Source organism: Phasianus colchicus, chromosome 7, assembly GCF_987193195.1.
Source record: "Phasianus colchicus chromosome 7, bPhaCol1.hap1.1, whole genome shotgun sequence".
Lineage (NCBI taxonomy): Eukaryota > Metazoa > Chordata > Aves > Galliformes > Phasianidae > Phasianus > Phasianus colchicus.
In genome coordinates this window covers 18,541,093-18,557,409 of record NC_143442.1, presented here as the reverse complement: position 1 = coordinate 18,557,409, position 16,317 = coordinate 18,541,093, and the positions used below count along the sequence as shown (strand labels likewise).

The following is a 16,317-nucleotide window of genomic DNA, read 5'->3' as shown; positions in this document are numbered from 1 at the left end:
TGTTGCCATAGCTGCCTTGTGCACCTGTAGAAAAATATGGTTCAGTCTAGCTCTGAAAATAAAGTAACTAATTTTTTCTTTTTCTAGTATACAATTGCAGTGGCACAGAGTTTAAATGTGTAAGTGGAGACCAGTGTATCAGTTCTTACTACCAGTGTGATGGTGTTTTTGACTGTAATGATCACTCCGATGAGACCAATTGCCGTAAGTATAGGGATGCTGAAAAGCTTCATTTATTAGCTGATGTTGCACCAAACTTTGTTTATCTGCTATGTCAGATAATTTGAAATACTGTCATTCAAACTTCAAAATTATTTTTAGATAAACTTGTCTATAAATAATTCTTCTGAGCCAAAATTTCAAACACAGTAGATTTCAGCTCAAGAATAGTTTTCTGGCAGAGTAGTGTTTGCATTCCATTTGTCTCTCAAGTTTTGTTTTACTTGGCACCTTAAGGCTTGAAAGTAAGGCTTAAAAGTCTGTTCAGCTAGGAAGCTGAAAATTTTCACTCCGTGAGAGTTATATTACATTTTTTTTCCCTTGATATATTGTTTACATTTAAGTTTGTATTTTCCAATATGAGATGGTAAAAACTTATTTCAGAGACCAATTTCATTTTGCGTTGGGCATGCACATAGATATCAGTATACATAGATAGCAATGTGTGCTTGCTTAAAGCATAGCCATATATTTCTTTATTCACTGTATTATAACGTAGGATTTGTCCCAGTTCTGGAATGTCATGTATATTGAATGATTGTGATTCTATGGCCCAATTTAAAAGCAACAGAGCTTTTTATAGTGTTGTAATTACTTCAGTAAGACAAGAACTGAAAACAGTAGCTCTTCATCTCCAGTTTCTGAACTGTTGAATGTCTCTGTTTTAGCTACTAGACCACCAGGAATGTGCCACCAGGATGAATTCCAGTGCCAATCAGATGGCAATTGTGTTCCTGCTAACTGGGAATGTGATGGCCATCTTGACTGTGCAGATGGCTCAGATGAACATCACAGATGTCCTGCCAGGACCTGTCCTCCATCCCTTTTCCGCTGTGACAATGGCAACTGTGTCTACCGAGCATGGATCTGTGATGGTGATAACGATTGCAGGGATATGAGTGATGAGAGAGATTGTCCCACACAACCCTTCCGGTGTCCCAGCTGGCAGTGGCAATGTCCGGGCCATAGTATCTGTGTGAATCTGAGCAAAGTTTGTGATAATTCTGCTGATTGTCCTAATGGAGCAGATGAATCCCCACTGTGCAGTAAGTTACTGTTCAAGCATCTACAATAACCTACAGTATGCTGTGACTACAGACTTAAAATGCAGAGAATCCAAAGATCAGCTATGTTATATTCAGCATGTATTGTTATTGTAGCAACGTTTCTAGCAGAAATTGTAAGCTTACTGTAATTAAATCACTAATGAAGTGGAACTTGCTTGCAGTGAAAGGAGACTAAGGTGAACTCATTAACTATATCCAATCTTACACTCTGAATTATATGCTGAATTTCACTGACTACAGTATAGGCTTTTATGTAACTATATTGGAATGAGGTTTGTTTTCTCAAACTGGTTCACTAAACAAGAGTATGCCTTAAGTTCAGGTTAAACGTGATTCAGTCTTTAATATTTTCCTTTAAATTTCTAATTTCAAAAATCATGAAAAAATCTAAAAGCTTATGTGTAGCTAGCATTTGTATTTGTGTTGATTATTGTTTGATTTAATCATAACCTTTTTCTTTCTTCCCTTCCTTCTTTCCTTTCTTTCTTTAATCAATGCACATTCTCAGATGAACCCCAGCCAGGTATGATTATACGTGATTTTAAATTATTATGTATTAACAAGATTTTAGTGCTGGAGTTGTACAGCAAATATTTTGTATAATCTAGGTATTTTTGAAAACATTGTTACAAGTGAATTGTGGGACTCAGTGGTAAATGCTATGTTACCTGCCTTCATATGCATTGTGTATGTTGTATTTTGCATAAGAGCCTCAACCTGATCTCACATGCATAACTAATGATTGTACAGCATGTTTTAACAGCAGTTTCAGGCTGGTAATGCAACAGCAAAGTATTAAATTTAGCATACGGAGCTTTTGTTAACTATATGCTTATTTCCTTTCCCAACCCCATTTCAGATCAGGAGAGCTGCTCTGATAATAATGCAGGCTGCACTCATGAATGTATTCAAGGACCCTTTGGAGCTCAGTGTACTTGTCCTGTTGGATACCAGCTCACAAATGATTCTAAGACCTGTGAAGATATTAATGAATGTGACCCTCCAGGCTTTTGTAGTCAGCACTGTTACAATGAGAGAGGATCTTTTCGATGTTACTGTGATGAAGGATACATTCTGGAAACCAACGGGAGGACTTGTAAAGTGGCAGGTGAGGAACACTGGTGTCAACCTTAAGAATGGCAATAGTGCTAGAAAATAACTGTTTTTTTTCATTTTCATATAGTTACCACTGACGGTCATTCATAGTAGATCAGCCTGAGTATTAAAACAGCCACTCAGGGGATTAATTGGAAACTATTATTTTGTTGAAATACAATATTTAAATTAACATGCTGGGTTATTAATTCCACAGTGGTAAAAAAAAAAAAAAAAAAAAAAAAAAGAAGAACAAACAAACAATATTCTGGAGAAAAGCAGTGCCAGGCACATCTAAATCATAAGTTAAAATCTGCTCTTTTATGAAGTTCAGTGCATAGAGAGTGTTTAAATCCCAGTTTTTTCATGAGTGTTTAATGCCTATGTCATGGTCTTAATTCTGGAGAGCAAGGAACACTGACCCAGCCTAGTTCTCTGTTGTTCTGTATCTCTTACATAGTGTGCTAGAGGAACCATAAACCCATTGTTACCATAGGGTTCCTGGTTTAGGGATATCCTCAGGTTCTGCAGTCTGAGGAGGATAACTTGTGGGACAGAGACCTTTGCAGCTTGAATCAGGATTGGGAGTTGAAAGTACCTCAGAGGGAAGTAAGTTCTGGATGTCAGCTGCAAACTGAGAACCCAAGGTCCAGATGTGAGACTGGAAGGAGAGTCTGTTGGAATAAATGTTGGAAGAAGAATAAAAGAAAGCTGGAGTAGATTACAAGGTGTCAGGATGGACAAAATAGATATGATAAAATATATTTGCCTGAGAGTTGATTTTGAATTTGCCATTTCAACCCATGCATCTAGATATAATTGCTTTGATGCTATAATCAAATTACTCCTTGTTATTTGTCTAACAGAATTACTATTGGATAGCTCAGTGGTTTATTTAAATTTCTTTTTCTTTAACAGAGTCTGGGAATCTTCTTTTGCTAGTGGCAAGTCGCAACCAAATTGTTGTGGACAACATCACCTCTCAGTCACACAGTATCTATTCTCTCATTAGGGATGGGAGGAATATTGTGGCTATTGATTTTGATTCAATCTCAGATCGTATCTTTTGGTCTGATACAACACAGGATAAAATTTGGAGTGCTTACCAAAATGGGACTGACCGAAAAATAGTAAGTTTCACTGAGTTTCACTTGTCTCTTCACTGTTGAAAGAAAATGAAGACACTGTATCTCCACTTAAGGGAAGAGGCAAATCCCCTAGTATTAATAAGGGAGATAGGCTAAGTGAAACAACTCAGTAGATGCTAAGATAATATTTCCTATACCTTTTTGAAAAAGGAACCTGAATGCTTTTGGGAAGCTTTGTAACACTAGACTATAAACTGATTCCCCCCATAGCAGGGGGAAAATACTTCTTCCATAGACTGGCTAGAGTTAGTAAGAGTGGGTATATGCCTAGTAAGCACTCTGAGACTCATTCTGTATAAAAGGCCTAGAAAATAGCTGAAATGTGGTTACCTGTTTTCTGTATTTACAGAAGAATAAAGTGTGAGAAGTGATAACGATTAGTTTGTTCTCTGTCTGTCTCTCTCTTGTGTTTGTTTTTTTTTTTTTTTTTTCTGTTGTTAAACAGGTGTTTGACAGTGGTGTCACCGTGACTGAAAGTATAGCGGTAGATTGGGTAGGACGCAATCTTTACTGGACAGACTTTGTTCTGGAAACAATTGAAGTCTCTAAAATGGATGGGAGCCACAGGACTGTGCTGATTAGTGAAAATGTGACAAACCCAAGGGGACTAGTGTTAGATCCCAGAATTGAGTAAGACTTTTTTGTTTTGTTTTGAGAAGATACATAATTTATGATAACAATATTCAAACCTGAGATATGCCCAAATAGTATTGTAATTTAAGTGACAAGTGCAAGAGAAAACTGAAAATGCGGTTTTTAAATGATGTGTTTAGAGTGTTCATTTTATATTTAGTTTCAAATGATCATTATTTATAATCTGTTAATCTGATTTGCTCTATCAAGATATTTGTCTTCATCAGAAACAGATCTTCCTGTATCTTCTTCCTAGGTACAAACTTTAAATTTAAAATTTTGGTATGTCATTATTAGTCAGTGGTGTGCCACAAGTATGTGTATGTTCAGCATAAGGTAGTATGCCTTCCTATTTCTACCTGACAAAGGATGGGTTCCCTTGTACCCACAATTGAAAAATAATTGCCATCATATGTTAATGTCATCACAAAAAATACCTTCCTGTTTTGAGCGGCAACAGAGTAAGTTAAATTTTCTGATTTGAACTGTTCAACAGATTTCTGTTTTATGAGCTCTCCAATGCCTTGAACTCTGCTTACTGCCAGCCATGTGGAGCTCTTCAGTTATAGCACTGTTAGCACTATAATGTGCCTGTGAAAGCAGAAGCCTGCATCAAGTTAGTATTCAGGAAACAGAATCGCCTTACAGTCGACATATACAGTCACCAGTAATGATGACAGAGTTTTTACTGTTCTTATTTACAAAAGAAAATAGCTTAGAAGCATTCAAAAGTTTTCACAATAGAAATGATGTGCTGATGTCTTGAATAAACATATTGCTGATATGAGTGATTTCAGTATCATTTGTTAGGACATTTCTTAAACATATTTTTGGCTAATTAAGCTTTATAGGCAGCTTTTTTTCTTTTTTTTTTTTTTTTTTTTTTCAGATTGGTAACTCTTAGTTACTTTTTTTCAGTGCTCATGTGATGTTCTGGACTGACTGGGGCCAAAACCCCCGAATTGAAAAAGCCAGTATGGATGGCAAATTGCGAACAGTGATTATTAACAGTAAAATCTACTGGCCCAATGGACTCTGCATTGACTACCCAAATAAACTTCTTTATTTTGCTGATGCTTATCTTGATTATATTGATTTTTGTGATTACAATGGGAACAACAGACGACAGGTGGTTGCAAGTGATTTGGTAAGATGTTAATTAATAAACAGTGTTTTTCCATCTCCTTTCTGATACTGCTCAACAGTGTATTTGCACAATCATATCCTTTCTGTTCAAAATGTTCTGGTGAAGTAAGTAGTGAAGCATTCTAGTATTCTAGCTGCTTGTTACTGCTAGAAAATGAATTACATAAACTATTCAGTCTTTCATATCTTCAATGGAACCTAGAGCTAGGTGTAGACTTAATGCTGTAGATTGTTCTCATTTGTTCTGTCTACACGTGTGAAGTCTAAAAGTGGCATTGCTGACACTGCTGTTACTAACTGCTGAATCTCTAATACAATAAGAAAACTCTGGAGGACTTCCCCTTGCCACCTTCTATCAGTGATAACTGTAGCAACAGAGGATGATCTGCTGCCAGGATTTGCTATTTGCTGGGAATATCGTGAAGACAGAACCTCTGACAGGGTATCTTTAAGCAAAGTACTGCTGTCAATTGACAGGACTGTGTACCGGCACCACAGTTTGCTTCTTATTATAAGCTGATATGAATAGCAGTGTGTATTTTTAAGAGTTGAACCTTGGGATCCATTTATCTTTGGCTAAGTAGGCAATTCTTGTGCATTAGAAATAGGTGCAATCTTTCTTGCCTCAATCTTCAGAAATTTCCTTGAGCCACACATCTAACACTGTGGTAAATTATAGGGAAGCTTATTGGGACTGCAAAGTCTTTACAGATCCATAACTCTTGCATTTTCTCTTGTGCCCATGAAAATCTGCAATTGGGTCTTTATTTTTTGTTTGCTTGTGTTCTGCCTTGCAATTAGACTGCTTTGTTAATTCCTCATGCTGTACATACTTTTTTTTTTTTTTTAAAAAAAAAAAAAAAAGGTTCCCTCACAATTGGTGCGTTGTTTTCAGGCAGTAGATGATATTTCATACTCATTTGGTAAAAACAGCTTTTGAGACACAGCTTTTCTTTTTTTTGTCTTTTTCTCTTTTTTTCTCTTTTTTTTTTAAATTTTTCTTAGCTCTGTTATTACAGGGCAAGCTTTGCTATCTCCAGAACTAAAGTGATAAACATTCTTGCCTCACAGATTTTGCAACATCCTCATGCTCTAACTATCTTTGAAGATTTTGTCTACTGGAGTGACCGGTATACTAACAGAGTAATTAGGGCCAATAAATGGCATGGAGGAAACCAAACAGTTATGATTTATAACATTCACCAGCCTTTGGGGCTTGTGGCAGTTCATCCTGTAAAGCAACCTTATGGTAAGTTCAGCAAAACAGCTTTGATGATTTCAAAAATATGTCACAAAGTAATGTCATGCATTCTGGAATCAGTCATGTCAACAAATAGTCTGGGTTAAAACAAGAAAATAATTTATGCCATTGACTTAAAACTGAAAATTTTTTCAGCCTTTCCAACCTGCTTAATAGTCCAATGTTTAGGAAAGTGACCTAGGGAGCATGTAAGCATAATGAATAGCTGGAAAGAATAATAGGAAAGTAGCACGTGCAGCTTTTCTGCTCTTTATTTTGAAGTTTTTGTCATAAAATTGGAACATTTTTGAAAGTAATTTCATTTTTAAAATTTCTCCATGGCAAACCAGACTTGTTCCACATATATACGTTATATCATACTTTTAGGCAAATTACTGTCATCATTCCTTGCCTGATTTTACTTAATGAAATATGCACTAAAGGATTTTAATTTATTAAAGATTGACTTTGATTCCTTCTGCGCTATATCTTGTGTTGGGGATGTTTTTTTGCAAATAAATATTGCAGTGACTAACATTTTCTTTTTCCTGAAGATTTCTAATGGGGGAGGGTATAGTCATGTATCTTATTAATGCGCTAGTAATTTCTGGTGTTATGCTATGTATGCACTGTTTGAACAAAACCTTCCTCAAACATGTTCATAGCTAAAGCTACTTTGCACTGTTGCTAAATTATTTAGTTACAGAAGGGTAACATTAATTTATACATTGTAATTCTGATTTAATAAGTTTTAATTTACAGCCTGGGGTTTAAAAATATTACTACCACTGGTGGAGAAACTGGCTTGTTTCCTTTACTGTATTAAATTAGCTCATTTTGTGATTTTCCTTTCAGATTTGTTTTATTTTTCTTTGCATGGACAGACAGAGAAGAAAGCACTTGCCAAATAGTTCAACACTGTAATATTGCAAATGAAGGCATAATTTTTTGATGATTGAAATTCCAGATACAATTTTAAGACTGTCATCCATTCTTGTTTTGTAAATCATTAGATTTCACATCAACTAGATTTTAGATAGAAATGAGCTATTTTCTTATAGTTTGAGTTTTGAGTTTGTCGTTATTTCACTTGCCATCTTGTTGAATTCTTTTCAGTTCTTGTTATTTTTTTTTCTATCAGGGATAATTTGTCATTTCCTCAAATGAATCACCTTAGAGTAAAACCTGCTGCAGTTGCTAAGGATATTCATTCACACAATCTGATTTTTATTTCACAAAGATGACTTCTCCTGAAAAATCCTCTTTAACAACACTTGTGGAAGCAGTCTAAATGGTTGAAGTTTAATTTTTAGCAATAATAGTAGTTATCAAAGACTTTTTAACTTTTCTATTTCTATTTCACAGACTTCAGGTTTCGAAGTGATACAAGAAATTATCTGTTGAATTCCTACTACCTTTGAATGATGCGTAGTCAGCCATGTTATTTCTTCAATTTTCTCCAAAAAACTTCAGTAAATAGTTTAAATCTCCCATCCCACAATAACAAAGGTTATTGTGATCAAAGTCTGAAGGTTCTGCAGGCCTTCAGATGCAGTTAACAAAATTTGGAAAAGGAATTTGATAGATTTTTGTGGTAGGAAAATGAAAAGATCAATATGATAATGTTGCTGGTTTTACAGGAAGGTTTATGTTCTAAGTGTATTGTAATGCTTGTAGTTCTTGTAAATAACTTGATATTGAATTTCCAGGAAAGCTGATTTAGTGCAGAGTTGATGTTTTCAGTAGCACTGAATAGCTTTCCAGCTTCTTGTATTGTTAATAGTTGCTAATAAATTTATTTTTCTTTTCAGCTATCAATTCCTGTGCATCATCACCTTGTAGCCACCTCTGCTTGCTTTCATCATCTGGACCACTTTTTTTTTCTTGTGCTTGTCCTTCTGGATGGATGCTTTCTCCTGACAACAGGAACTGCATGCGAGGTAGGGCAGTAATTGTGAGGCATGTAAAAAAGAGACTTGACAGATTTTCAGAGCCATCCCTCTGCCAAGCAAAAAGCTTGCTTCAGAACTGTGAGCTGCTGCTCATGAAATGAAAGTTTGGGATCATTCCAGGCAGACTTGTCTTAGGAAGGATGGAATGGTATGTAGATGGCCTAAAGGCGTGGAGCCAGGTTCTGGAAAGAGCTCAAAGAGAGATATTTCTTCATTTGGGAGAAATGGAAGAAATGCTCTTTTTAAGCACTGTGAAAAAGCTGCATTTAAAATTTTCTTAACACGTTGAATGTTTTGCAGTTGCATCTGGAAGGAGCAAAGCATTGGTTAAAAATGTGAAGGAGTATTCTGGCAAAGTGTTGTCCTTGGTATTATAAATATTCAGCCTGGAAGCATGTTTTAAAGAATTGTACTTTTAAGAACATAGAGGTGCAGATCTAGGAGGGAATTGCTTGATTAATCAAGTCTCCTTCCTTCCTGTCTTGAGTACCACCACATAATGTGTTCCTTTTTAAAAGCCAGGCTCCAGCTGGACATTAATTTAGTTCCTTGCTCCTAAACTTAAATGAACCTCACAATTTTGATGTCTGGAAGCCATTTTGTTTTCAGTTCAAGTATATTATTTCCCATTTATGTCCATTTCCTTTGCCATTTTTGTCCTTTGGGATAAAAAGCATCAGTAGTTCTTCATTCCTGATATATATTCTGTATGTATTTTTAAAGTGACTTATCACATTCTCTCTCAGCTTGTATTTTGCTTTGAAAGAAATCGTGTCCTTTGGTTTCCCCTCATGTGGAGGGATGCTGTCCCTGCTCCTTGTCACCCTCTTCAGCCTATCATTTCAGGTGTGCGTATCTCAGCAAAATCACTCTATTGCTCATTATAAGAATGAAGAATAGTTAAACTCTATACATCTCCATAGGTGTTAATGTTGAAAGAAGCAATCAGCAAAAAATTTCTGAAAAGTATGATTGTTTTTAATGAGACTATTAAATTTCTGAAGTATAAACAGTCTAGACAAGAGAACAGAGAACTTGCATATTTGTGTTTCAGTAGGATTCAGTAGTGTTTCATGCTACATACAGTTTGGGAGGGAATAATAACCCTCAGAGTCTTTCATGCACTGGAACAATTTGTTATGAATTTAGTGGTTCCATGTAAACTTTTTGTAGAAGAGCCACTAACATGCTGCATTCATAAGAAAAAAACAGAGCAACATCGAACTGTAAAAGCTTCAAGGATTTCACAGCTAAGTTTCTTCAGGCAACTATTTGTTGAAGTTTGATTTTGAGCGAGCATGAATGATATCTAAGTTTTTTTCAATTTTGACAACAGTTCTGGCTGCTAGAGAGTAGGGAGAATAATTTTAGAAAAGCACAATGATGCTGTATTTTTTTTTTTTTCATGTCAAAAATTTCACTGGAAAGTTTGCATAAATGTATTAAGTAGCCAGTGAAAGAAAAAAAATCATCTGTACCAGAAGAGTTAGGTTACACCTACTTTCTATATGACAGCAACTCAGTTCCCTCTCGAGCTTATGCCTCTGGAGAAGTGATTAGAATCTGCTCTCTCCTTCAAAAGGAAAAGGGAAAGGAAGAGGGGAACTCGTGTTTGGAAGAGTCTCTTCCAATACTCCCTGGCAGAGGAGAAATTATATTGCTGACTTTTATCTGTAGCTCTGTAATGTGTTTTGTCAAAACACACGGTTAGCTGCCCTTTATTTTAATAACATTTAAACATGAGGATTGCTGTTTTCTTGAAAGTAAATTTATTGTTTTATAGATAAAGTTAGTATACTCTATTAGAGATTAAAAAAAAAAAAACGAAAACAACAAACCATGATACTGCAGCTAGTAAGGATCAGCAGTTGTTGCATTGTACATTTCTTTTGACTCCTGCTTAGCCATTACAATCTATTTCAGGCATGTTTTGGCTCTCATTCCTAGAGTTTTGAAGAATCTGCTTGTAGAAGCTGTGGCTGAGTGTACTTCTCCCCTTGGCTAGCAATAAATGATCCTATACTGTTTACTTTCTTCTCAGAGTTTGCTTCTATGTGCATTTTGATAACATAGCGCTGAAACATTCAGTGTTAAAACATTACAATTGATAAACTCAGTCTTGTGAAGTAAAAAAACAAACACAAACTTGCATGTAAATGGTTTACAAAGCACCACAGGTAATATTTGTCGTCCCTGTTGTCATTAAGGAGCATTTGGTAGAGGTGAGGCATATATCAATGCAATTTTTTTTTAACAGAGGAAATGTATTGAAAGCTAACTCTGACTTACATTATATGTTTTCACAGTTGAACACCCTTTCCTTATTGCTGTCAGAGATAATATAATTTATGGAATTTCTCTGAACCCTGAGGAGAAGACCAATGATGCTATGGTTCCAATAGCAGGAGTTCAAAATGGTGTTGATGTTGACTTTGATGACTCAGAACAGATGATCTATTGGGTTGAAAATCCCGTAAGTTAGTATTTGTGTTCCGAATGCACACTATAATAAGATTTCCTACTTTAAAGTAATATTTATGATTTAAATACATTAGCATTAAAGGTGGGAATTCTAATAAATGTAATTGAGGAGAATGAAAGACTTTTTTCCTAGGATATATGAGAGAAACTCATCTCATTTAGACATCAGTTTTCATATTTGTCCATTAAAATATTTAATTAAGGCTCTTTCTTGCAGGGACATGAAGATCAGATAATATTGACAGAACTGTACTCTCAATCCTTTGCTGTAGTCTGCTCTTTCATTATCCATTGGCTTAGAACTTAACTCTGCAGATAGAGCTGAAAGAATTCTCCATGAACATATTATATTGAACCAGTGGTGCTAAATATTAAAATGAAATTACCACTAGAATGAAATCATTGCATGATTTGGTTTCTAGTCTGAGCATTTCATGAAGTAACATAGTAAGTACAGAAGGATGCTTTTCTTAAGTAGAAGAGAAGAATGGAAAAGTCACAGGTAGCAAATACAGGGCTAATATTTTTTAAAACTAGTTCAGAATAATTTTTAATAGATCATTATAATTGTTTGAAGAAGTCTCTTTGATTACTCTATGGAAGCCTGGGAGATGGATCTGATAGGAAACTTATGATTCAGCAATATGTCTCTTCACTCTTGGAAACTTAAAAGCTGTTGATAAATTCTCGGGAATCTATTTGATCTTCCATGCAGTCTAAAAAATATTCTTGATATGTCTCAGCTAGCAGATAGGTACAGCTGACACTTACAAAGTTTTGTAAATGGACAGAGGAAAAAGGACAAAGTTTTGTAGGCGGTCATGGGCTGATGTATCTATTAACACAGCTGGCAAGTGAAATGCCAGGAGCCTTGGCAGGTTGAGTGCAGATAAGCACTGTATTAAGAATATATAAGAATATACATGAACCTAATGATTCCTGGGTGTTTTTTCTAAAGCAATTGTTCTGCAGAACTTCTGTAAAACTGAAGAAACTGGAAAATCTCTGAGTTTTGTCACTGTTTTTGCATCATGCAGTTAATATATCTATGATGTAGCTACATCATGTGGCTAATACTATTGAGCCTGCAAGTAATAATTTGAGAGAGAATTCTGTGAAAACTGCAGGGTTAATCTTAGTTTTGATTCTTCTGTTACAGTTAGAATTTTGGTTCTTCTGCATTTATGCTTGTAGAGAATGCTATTTTCCTATATTGAATTTGAGATTTATTCAAGCTGGCTAATTGAGATATCCTGTTAAGAAATCTTTTGAGAATAAAGTACGAATTACAGTAGTGTGTCTACATATAGCTTAAAAATAGACTGTTCAGGCTCATTTTACATAGCCATTTTATTTCTGTGAATCACTTTGGCTAATGAACTATAATGCCTCTTTGTACCATACAGTTACAACTGACTATATATATATATGTATTTTTTTTACCATGCTTATGAATTGAGCGTATAAAAGTACTTTTCTACCGCTAAATTTTCATTTTTCTCAGAAAAGATTGCAATATAAAGTATCTGTTCACATGGTTGCAATAAATTAGGTTTTCTCTTATTTGTTTGTTTTTTATGAAACTGCTCTGGATGTTTATACTTTTGTTATTTTTCCAAGGGTGAAATTCACAGAGTGAGATCAGATGGATCTAACAGGACAGTTTTTGCTTCAGCAGCTGTTATTGGTGCTCCTATTGGCCTTGCATTGGACTGGATATCTGCAAACCTTTATTACAGTAACCCAGGAACACAGTCAATTGAGGTAATATTTAAGAACAATTGTGCAAACTAAGAGCCTAGGTATTTTGTTGCTACGTATGCAGTTTGAAATTAGAGCTGTTTTTTAGTGAAAATCAGAAATTAGATTTATTTTTTCTAAAGCATTTGGATAGTATAAAGAAAAATGATTTGCACACTTGAAGAAAAAAACCTAAATTTGTGCACAGTTAAAAGATTTTAAAAGTGATGTATTCTGGGAACTTTATTTGTATATGGATCTTTTTTTCTTCAAGTCAGGAGGCTCCTAGTATTTCACACACATATTTCCCTAATATAGTAGTTTCATCATTATTTTCACTTCAAATCTAAGATTCTTCTGCATTGCTTCTGACTGTAAAGGAATGTGGCCATGGAATGCTGTAAGATCCAGTCCCCAGTGCTCTGGTGTCCTATTCTGTATCTTACTGGAGGCAACAGTCTGACAGCATGGGAAAAATAAAAATGCCATTTAGAGTAGGGAAATAGAGGGTAAGCAACGTGTAATATAGTGATAAGTGTGAATAAGTTTTTTCTTGTCCTAAAATGTAAATATGTACTTTTAATTCACAACTTATCTAATTTAAACAAATACAAGGTAATATGTATAAAGTCAGCCTTTCTTCAGTGCCTTCAACCTGTAACACTCAACATCAATATATTATGGAGGCTGAAAGATTATCTTTTTTTGTTACTATTTTTTATTTTTACCAAGGATACTTCAGTATTACCATCAGGCAGGTTCTGAGCTTCTTTCGTAGGGTGCATGTGAGAGAGAGAATTTTAGAATACTAAGCAACTTGATTTTTCTTCATAGTGTTTGAACAAATTTCCTGCAATATCAGCTCTTGGTGGATTTAGACTTTCTTCCTTTAATTTAATTATCTATCCTAAATTCTGTATTACGTGCTTTGATGAATTCAATGTTTGCATAGGTCCTGAAGCTGCACGGTGAAGTAATATACAGAAAAACTCTGATTACCAACGATGGTACCTCTCTGGGATCTGGCACGCCAATTGGTTTGACAGTTGATCCAGGAAGGGGGTAAATTACTAAAATTGCAGTTGTCTTTGCACTTGAATATGTATTCTACATTTTTCGTAATGTTTAAGGTCTTCAGCTTCAATCCTGGATTTGATACAAGTTTTTTGTTTGTTTGTTTGTTGTTTTTAATTTTTTTCTTTTAGAAGCCTAGAAAATAATTGCATGACTACATAAATTGTTGGATGGATGTCCATTCTCCTTAATGTACCATATACTTCACATTCTTTTTAATTAAAAAAGATCTCAGAATGACTGTATAATAAACATTAAAAAAAAAAAAAGCCTCTGTAAAATGGGGGCCCAGAGTAAGGAAAATTATAACGTATTTATTAATATCTTGTGATTTCTGTTTTTAAATCTGTTGATAATAAAGACACACTACATGGGAAAAATATCAGATGCTACACAGCATAATACTAAACATGACTTTAGTACTTTGTCCCCAGTACAAAAGTGCACTATGATGCTTTTTTTCTTCTCCCAAAATCAAAGTGTTTCATAGGCCCATGTTAGTAATGAGACTGTTCTGCAGGTGACCTGTCAGTCTTTCAGATAAATGCTTTTTTGTCTCTATTATGGAGTCTGTTCACTGTGTGTCCTAGCTGCTCTTCAGCAACTGGGACCAGAACAGTGCACATATTCCTCAGAGCCAGTTTTTGAACTTGCAGTTTTAATTCTAAACTGGATCCAAACTTACCGTTGAAACTGCAGCCATCTATGGAACAGAATTATTCTCCTGCCTTTTATTCTGCTCCTAACAATCTTCTGAGCCTACCTCCTGACGTATGGTGGATGATACAGGAAAGCGTATATGAATTTCTAAAAATGGTTTAACAAGAATTGTTCTTCCAAAACAAAATCTTTTTTTCATTGAGGGTCAGTTCTTAGTGATCTCTATTTATCATGTGCCAAAGTATTTGTCAGAGGGAGGAGATGGATTTAAGCGTGTGCTTTATTGTCTATGCGCTATTGATTTCCATCACCAGCTTTGCTAATAAGGTGTGATAATGTGTTCCTGTGTTACAGGAAGCTATATTGGACAGACCAGGGAACTGACAGTGGAGTTCCAGCAAAGGTTGCCAGTGCAAACATGGATGGATCAGGTATTCAAACCCTTTTCACTGGCAACCTGGATCATGTAGAGTTCATTACCATTGATATTAAAGAACAAAAGTTGTACTGGGCTGTCACAAGCACAGGAATGGTAAGTGATACTTTTGTAATAGTTGGTGCTATCTGTTTTGTTTGTGTGTTTGTAATTCCCAAGACTAATTCAGTTACTTCAGTTTACTCATGTAACTGTGAAATGCAGGACCAAGTAAAATCTGAATAACATTTATAGATTACCTTTAAAAATAAATTATGATTTGAATGAAGAAACAAATCTCTATTAGCATCCTGCTAACCTATTCTTCCTTTCTGTGATAGGTAGATTAAAATTGTGTCCATGGAAAGATTTTAGTAGCGTATGTTGTGTTTTAATTTTGTATTGTAACGTTGAATGTATACTATAACAAGAAGTGTAATATTAAGCTTTAAATTGATTTCTTAGATTGAGAAAGGCAATGTGGATGGTACAAATCGTGTGACTCTCGTGGTTCATCTTTCTCATCCATGGGGAATTGCAGTGTATGATACCTTTCTATACTATACCGATCGAGATTATGAAGTTATTGAACGAGTTGACAAGTTTACTGGAGCAAACAAAGTAGTACTGAGAGACAATGTTCCAAGACTGAAGTGCCTACGAGTGTATTATAGAGATAGTGAGTATTTGCTAAAGAGCTATTTCAAGTTTTCCAATTCGTGAAAACTCAAACTTCCATTAGAGACAGAATACATGCTCCTTAAAAAAAGTTGTTCAATGTGCCAGAAGCATTTACATGGTTTTATCCAGAGGTGTTCTACTGTCCTGTTAAGGCACTTAATTGGCATGGGAAATTTTACTAAAATATCATCAATGTAAAATCATCTGAACAGAAAATTGTTACTTTAGCTTTAAATTTATGGGTTTTTTTGTCTGATTCTTTGATCCATTGATCTTAAATGAGAAAAAACCACAAATTGATTACAGACACGTAGTGCTTAAATGGCACAAAAGAAATTTTTTGCCAGCTGATTGTTAGTGCTACACAAGTATATGAATTTGTTGTACGTCTGCTGGAGTTTGTGATGATACAGTTCAGATTTCTGTGTTTCCACATTTTCCTTTCACAGATTCTGCTGGTTCCTCAAATGGCTGCAGTAATAATATTGGAGTTTGTCAACAACTTTGCTTACCTGTACCTGGTGGATTATTCTCTTGTGCATGTGCTACTGGCTTTCAGCTAAATCCTGATAACAGAACCTGTTCTCCATACAATTCATTTGTAATTGTTTCTATGCTTTCTGCAATTAAAGGATTTAGTTTAGAGACATCTGATCACTCTGAAGCCATGGTACCGCTAGCAGGAAGAGGTATGTGACAGTTATAGTAAGATGAGATCTTACAATACCTAATATTTTGGCACTTCTTGCCTACACACCATGTTCTG

General features: G+C 35.2%; 1 protein-coding gene across 7 annotated transcripts in view; it reads left to right on the top strand.

The window, feature by feature from the left end:
• LRP2 (LDL receptor related protein 2) overlaps positions 1–16,317 on the top strand; it is a 118,497-nt gene that overhangs the window by 55,624 nt on the left and 46,556 nt on the right. For 5 of the 7 annotated variants that reach the window (XM_090143974.1, XM_031599518.2, XM_090143975.1 and 2 more), the window contains 15 exons: positions 88–204; positions 888–1,265; positions 1,795–1,809; positions 2,146–2,394; positions 3,300–3,511; positions 3,975–4,159; positions 5,081–5,309; positions 6,380–6,557; positions 8,360–8,488; positions 10,807–10,973; positions 12,602–12,745; positions 13,674–13,783; positions 14,810–14,987; positions 15,336–15,549; positions 16,001–16,240. In XM_090143974.1, coding sequence (XP_090000100.1) covers positions 88–204; positions 888–1,265; positions 1,795–1,809; positions 2,146–2,394; positions 3,300–3,511; positions 3,975–4,159; positions 5,081–5,309; positions 6,380–6,557; positions 8,360–8,488; positions 10,807–10,973; positions 12,602–12,745; positions 13,674–13,783; positions 14,810–14,987; positions 15,336–15,549; positions 16,001–16,240 — 2,745 coding nt within the window. The remainder of the gene's footprint in view (positions 1–87; positions 205–887; positions 1,266–1,794; positions 1,810–2,145; positions 2,395–3,299; positions 3,512–3,974; positions 4,160–5,080; positions 5,310–6,379; positions 6,558–8,359; positions 8,489–10,806; positions 10,974–12,601; positions 12,746–13,673; positions 13,784–14,809; positions 14,988–15,335; positions 15,550–16,000; positions 16,241–16,317) is intronic. The other 2 variants (XM_090143977.1, XM_090143976.1) reach the window with 1 other exon arrangement.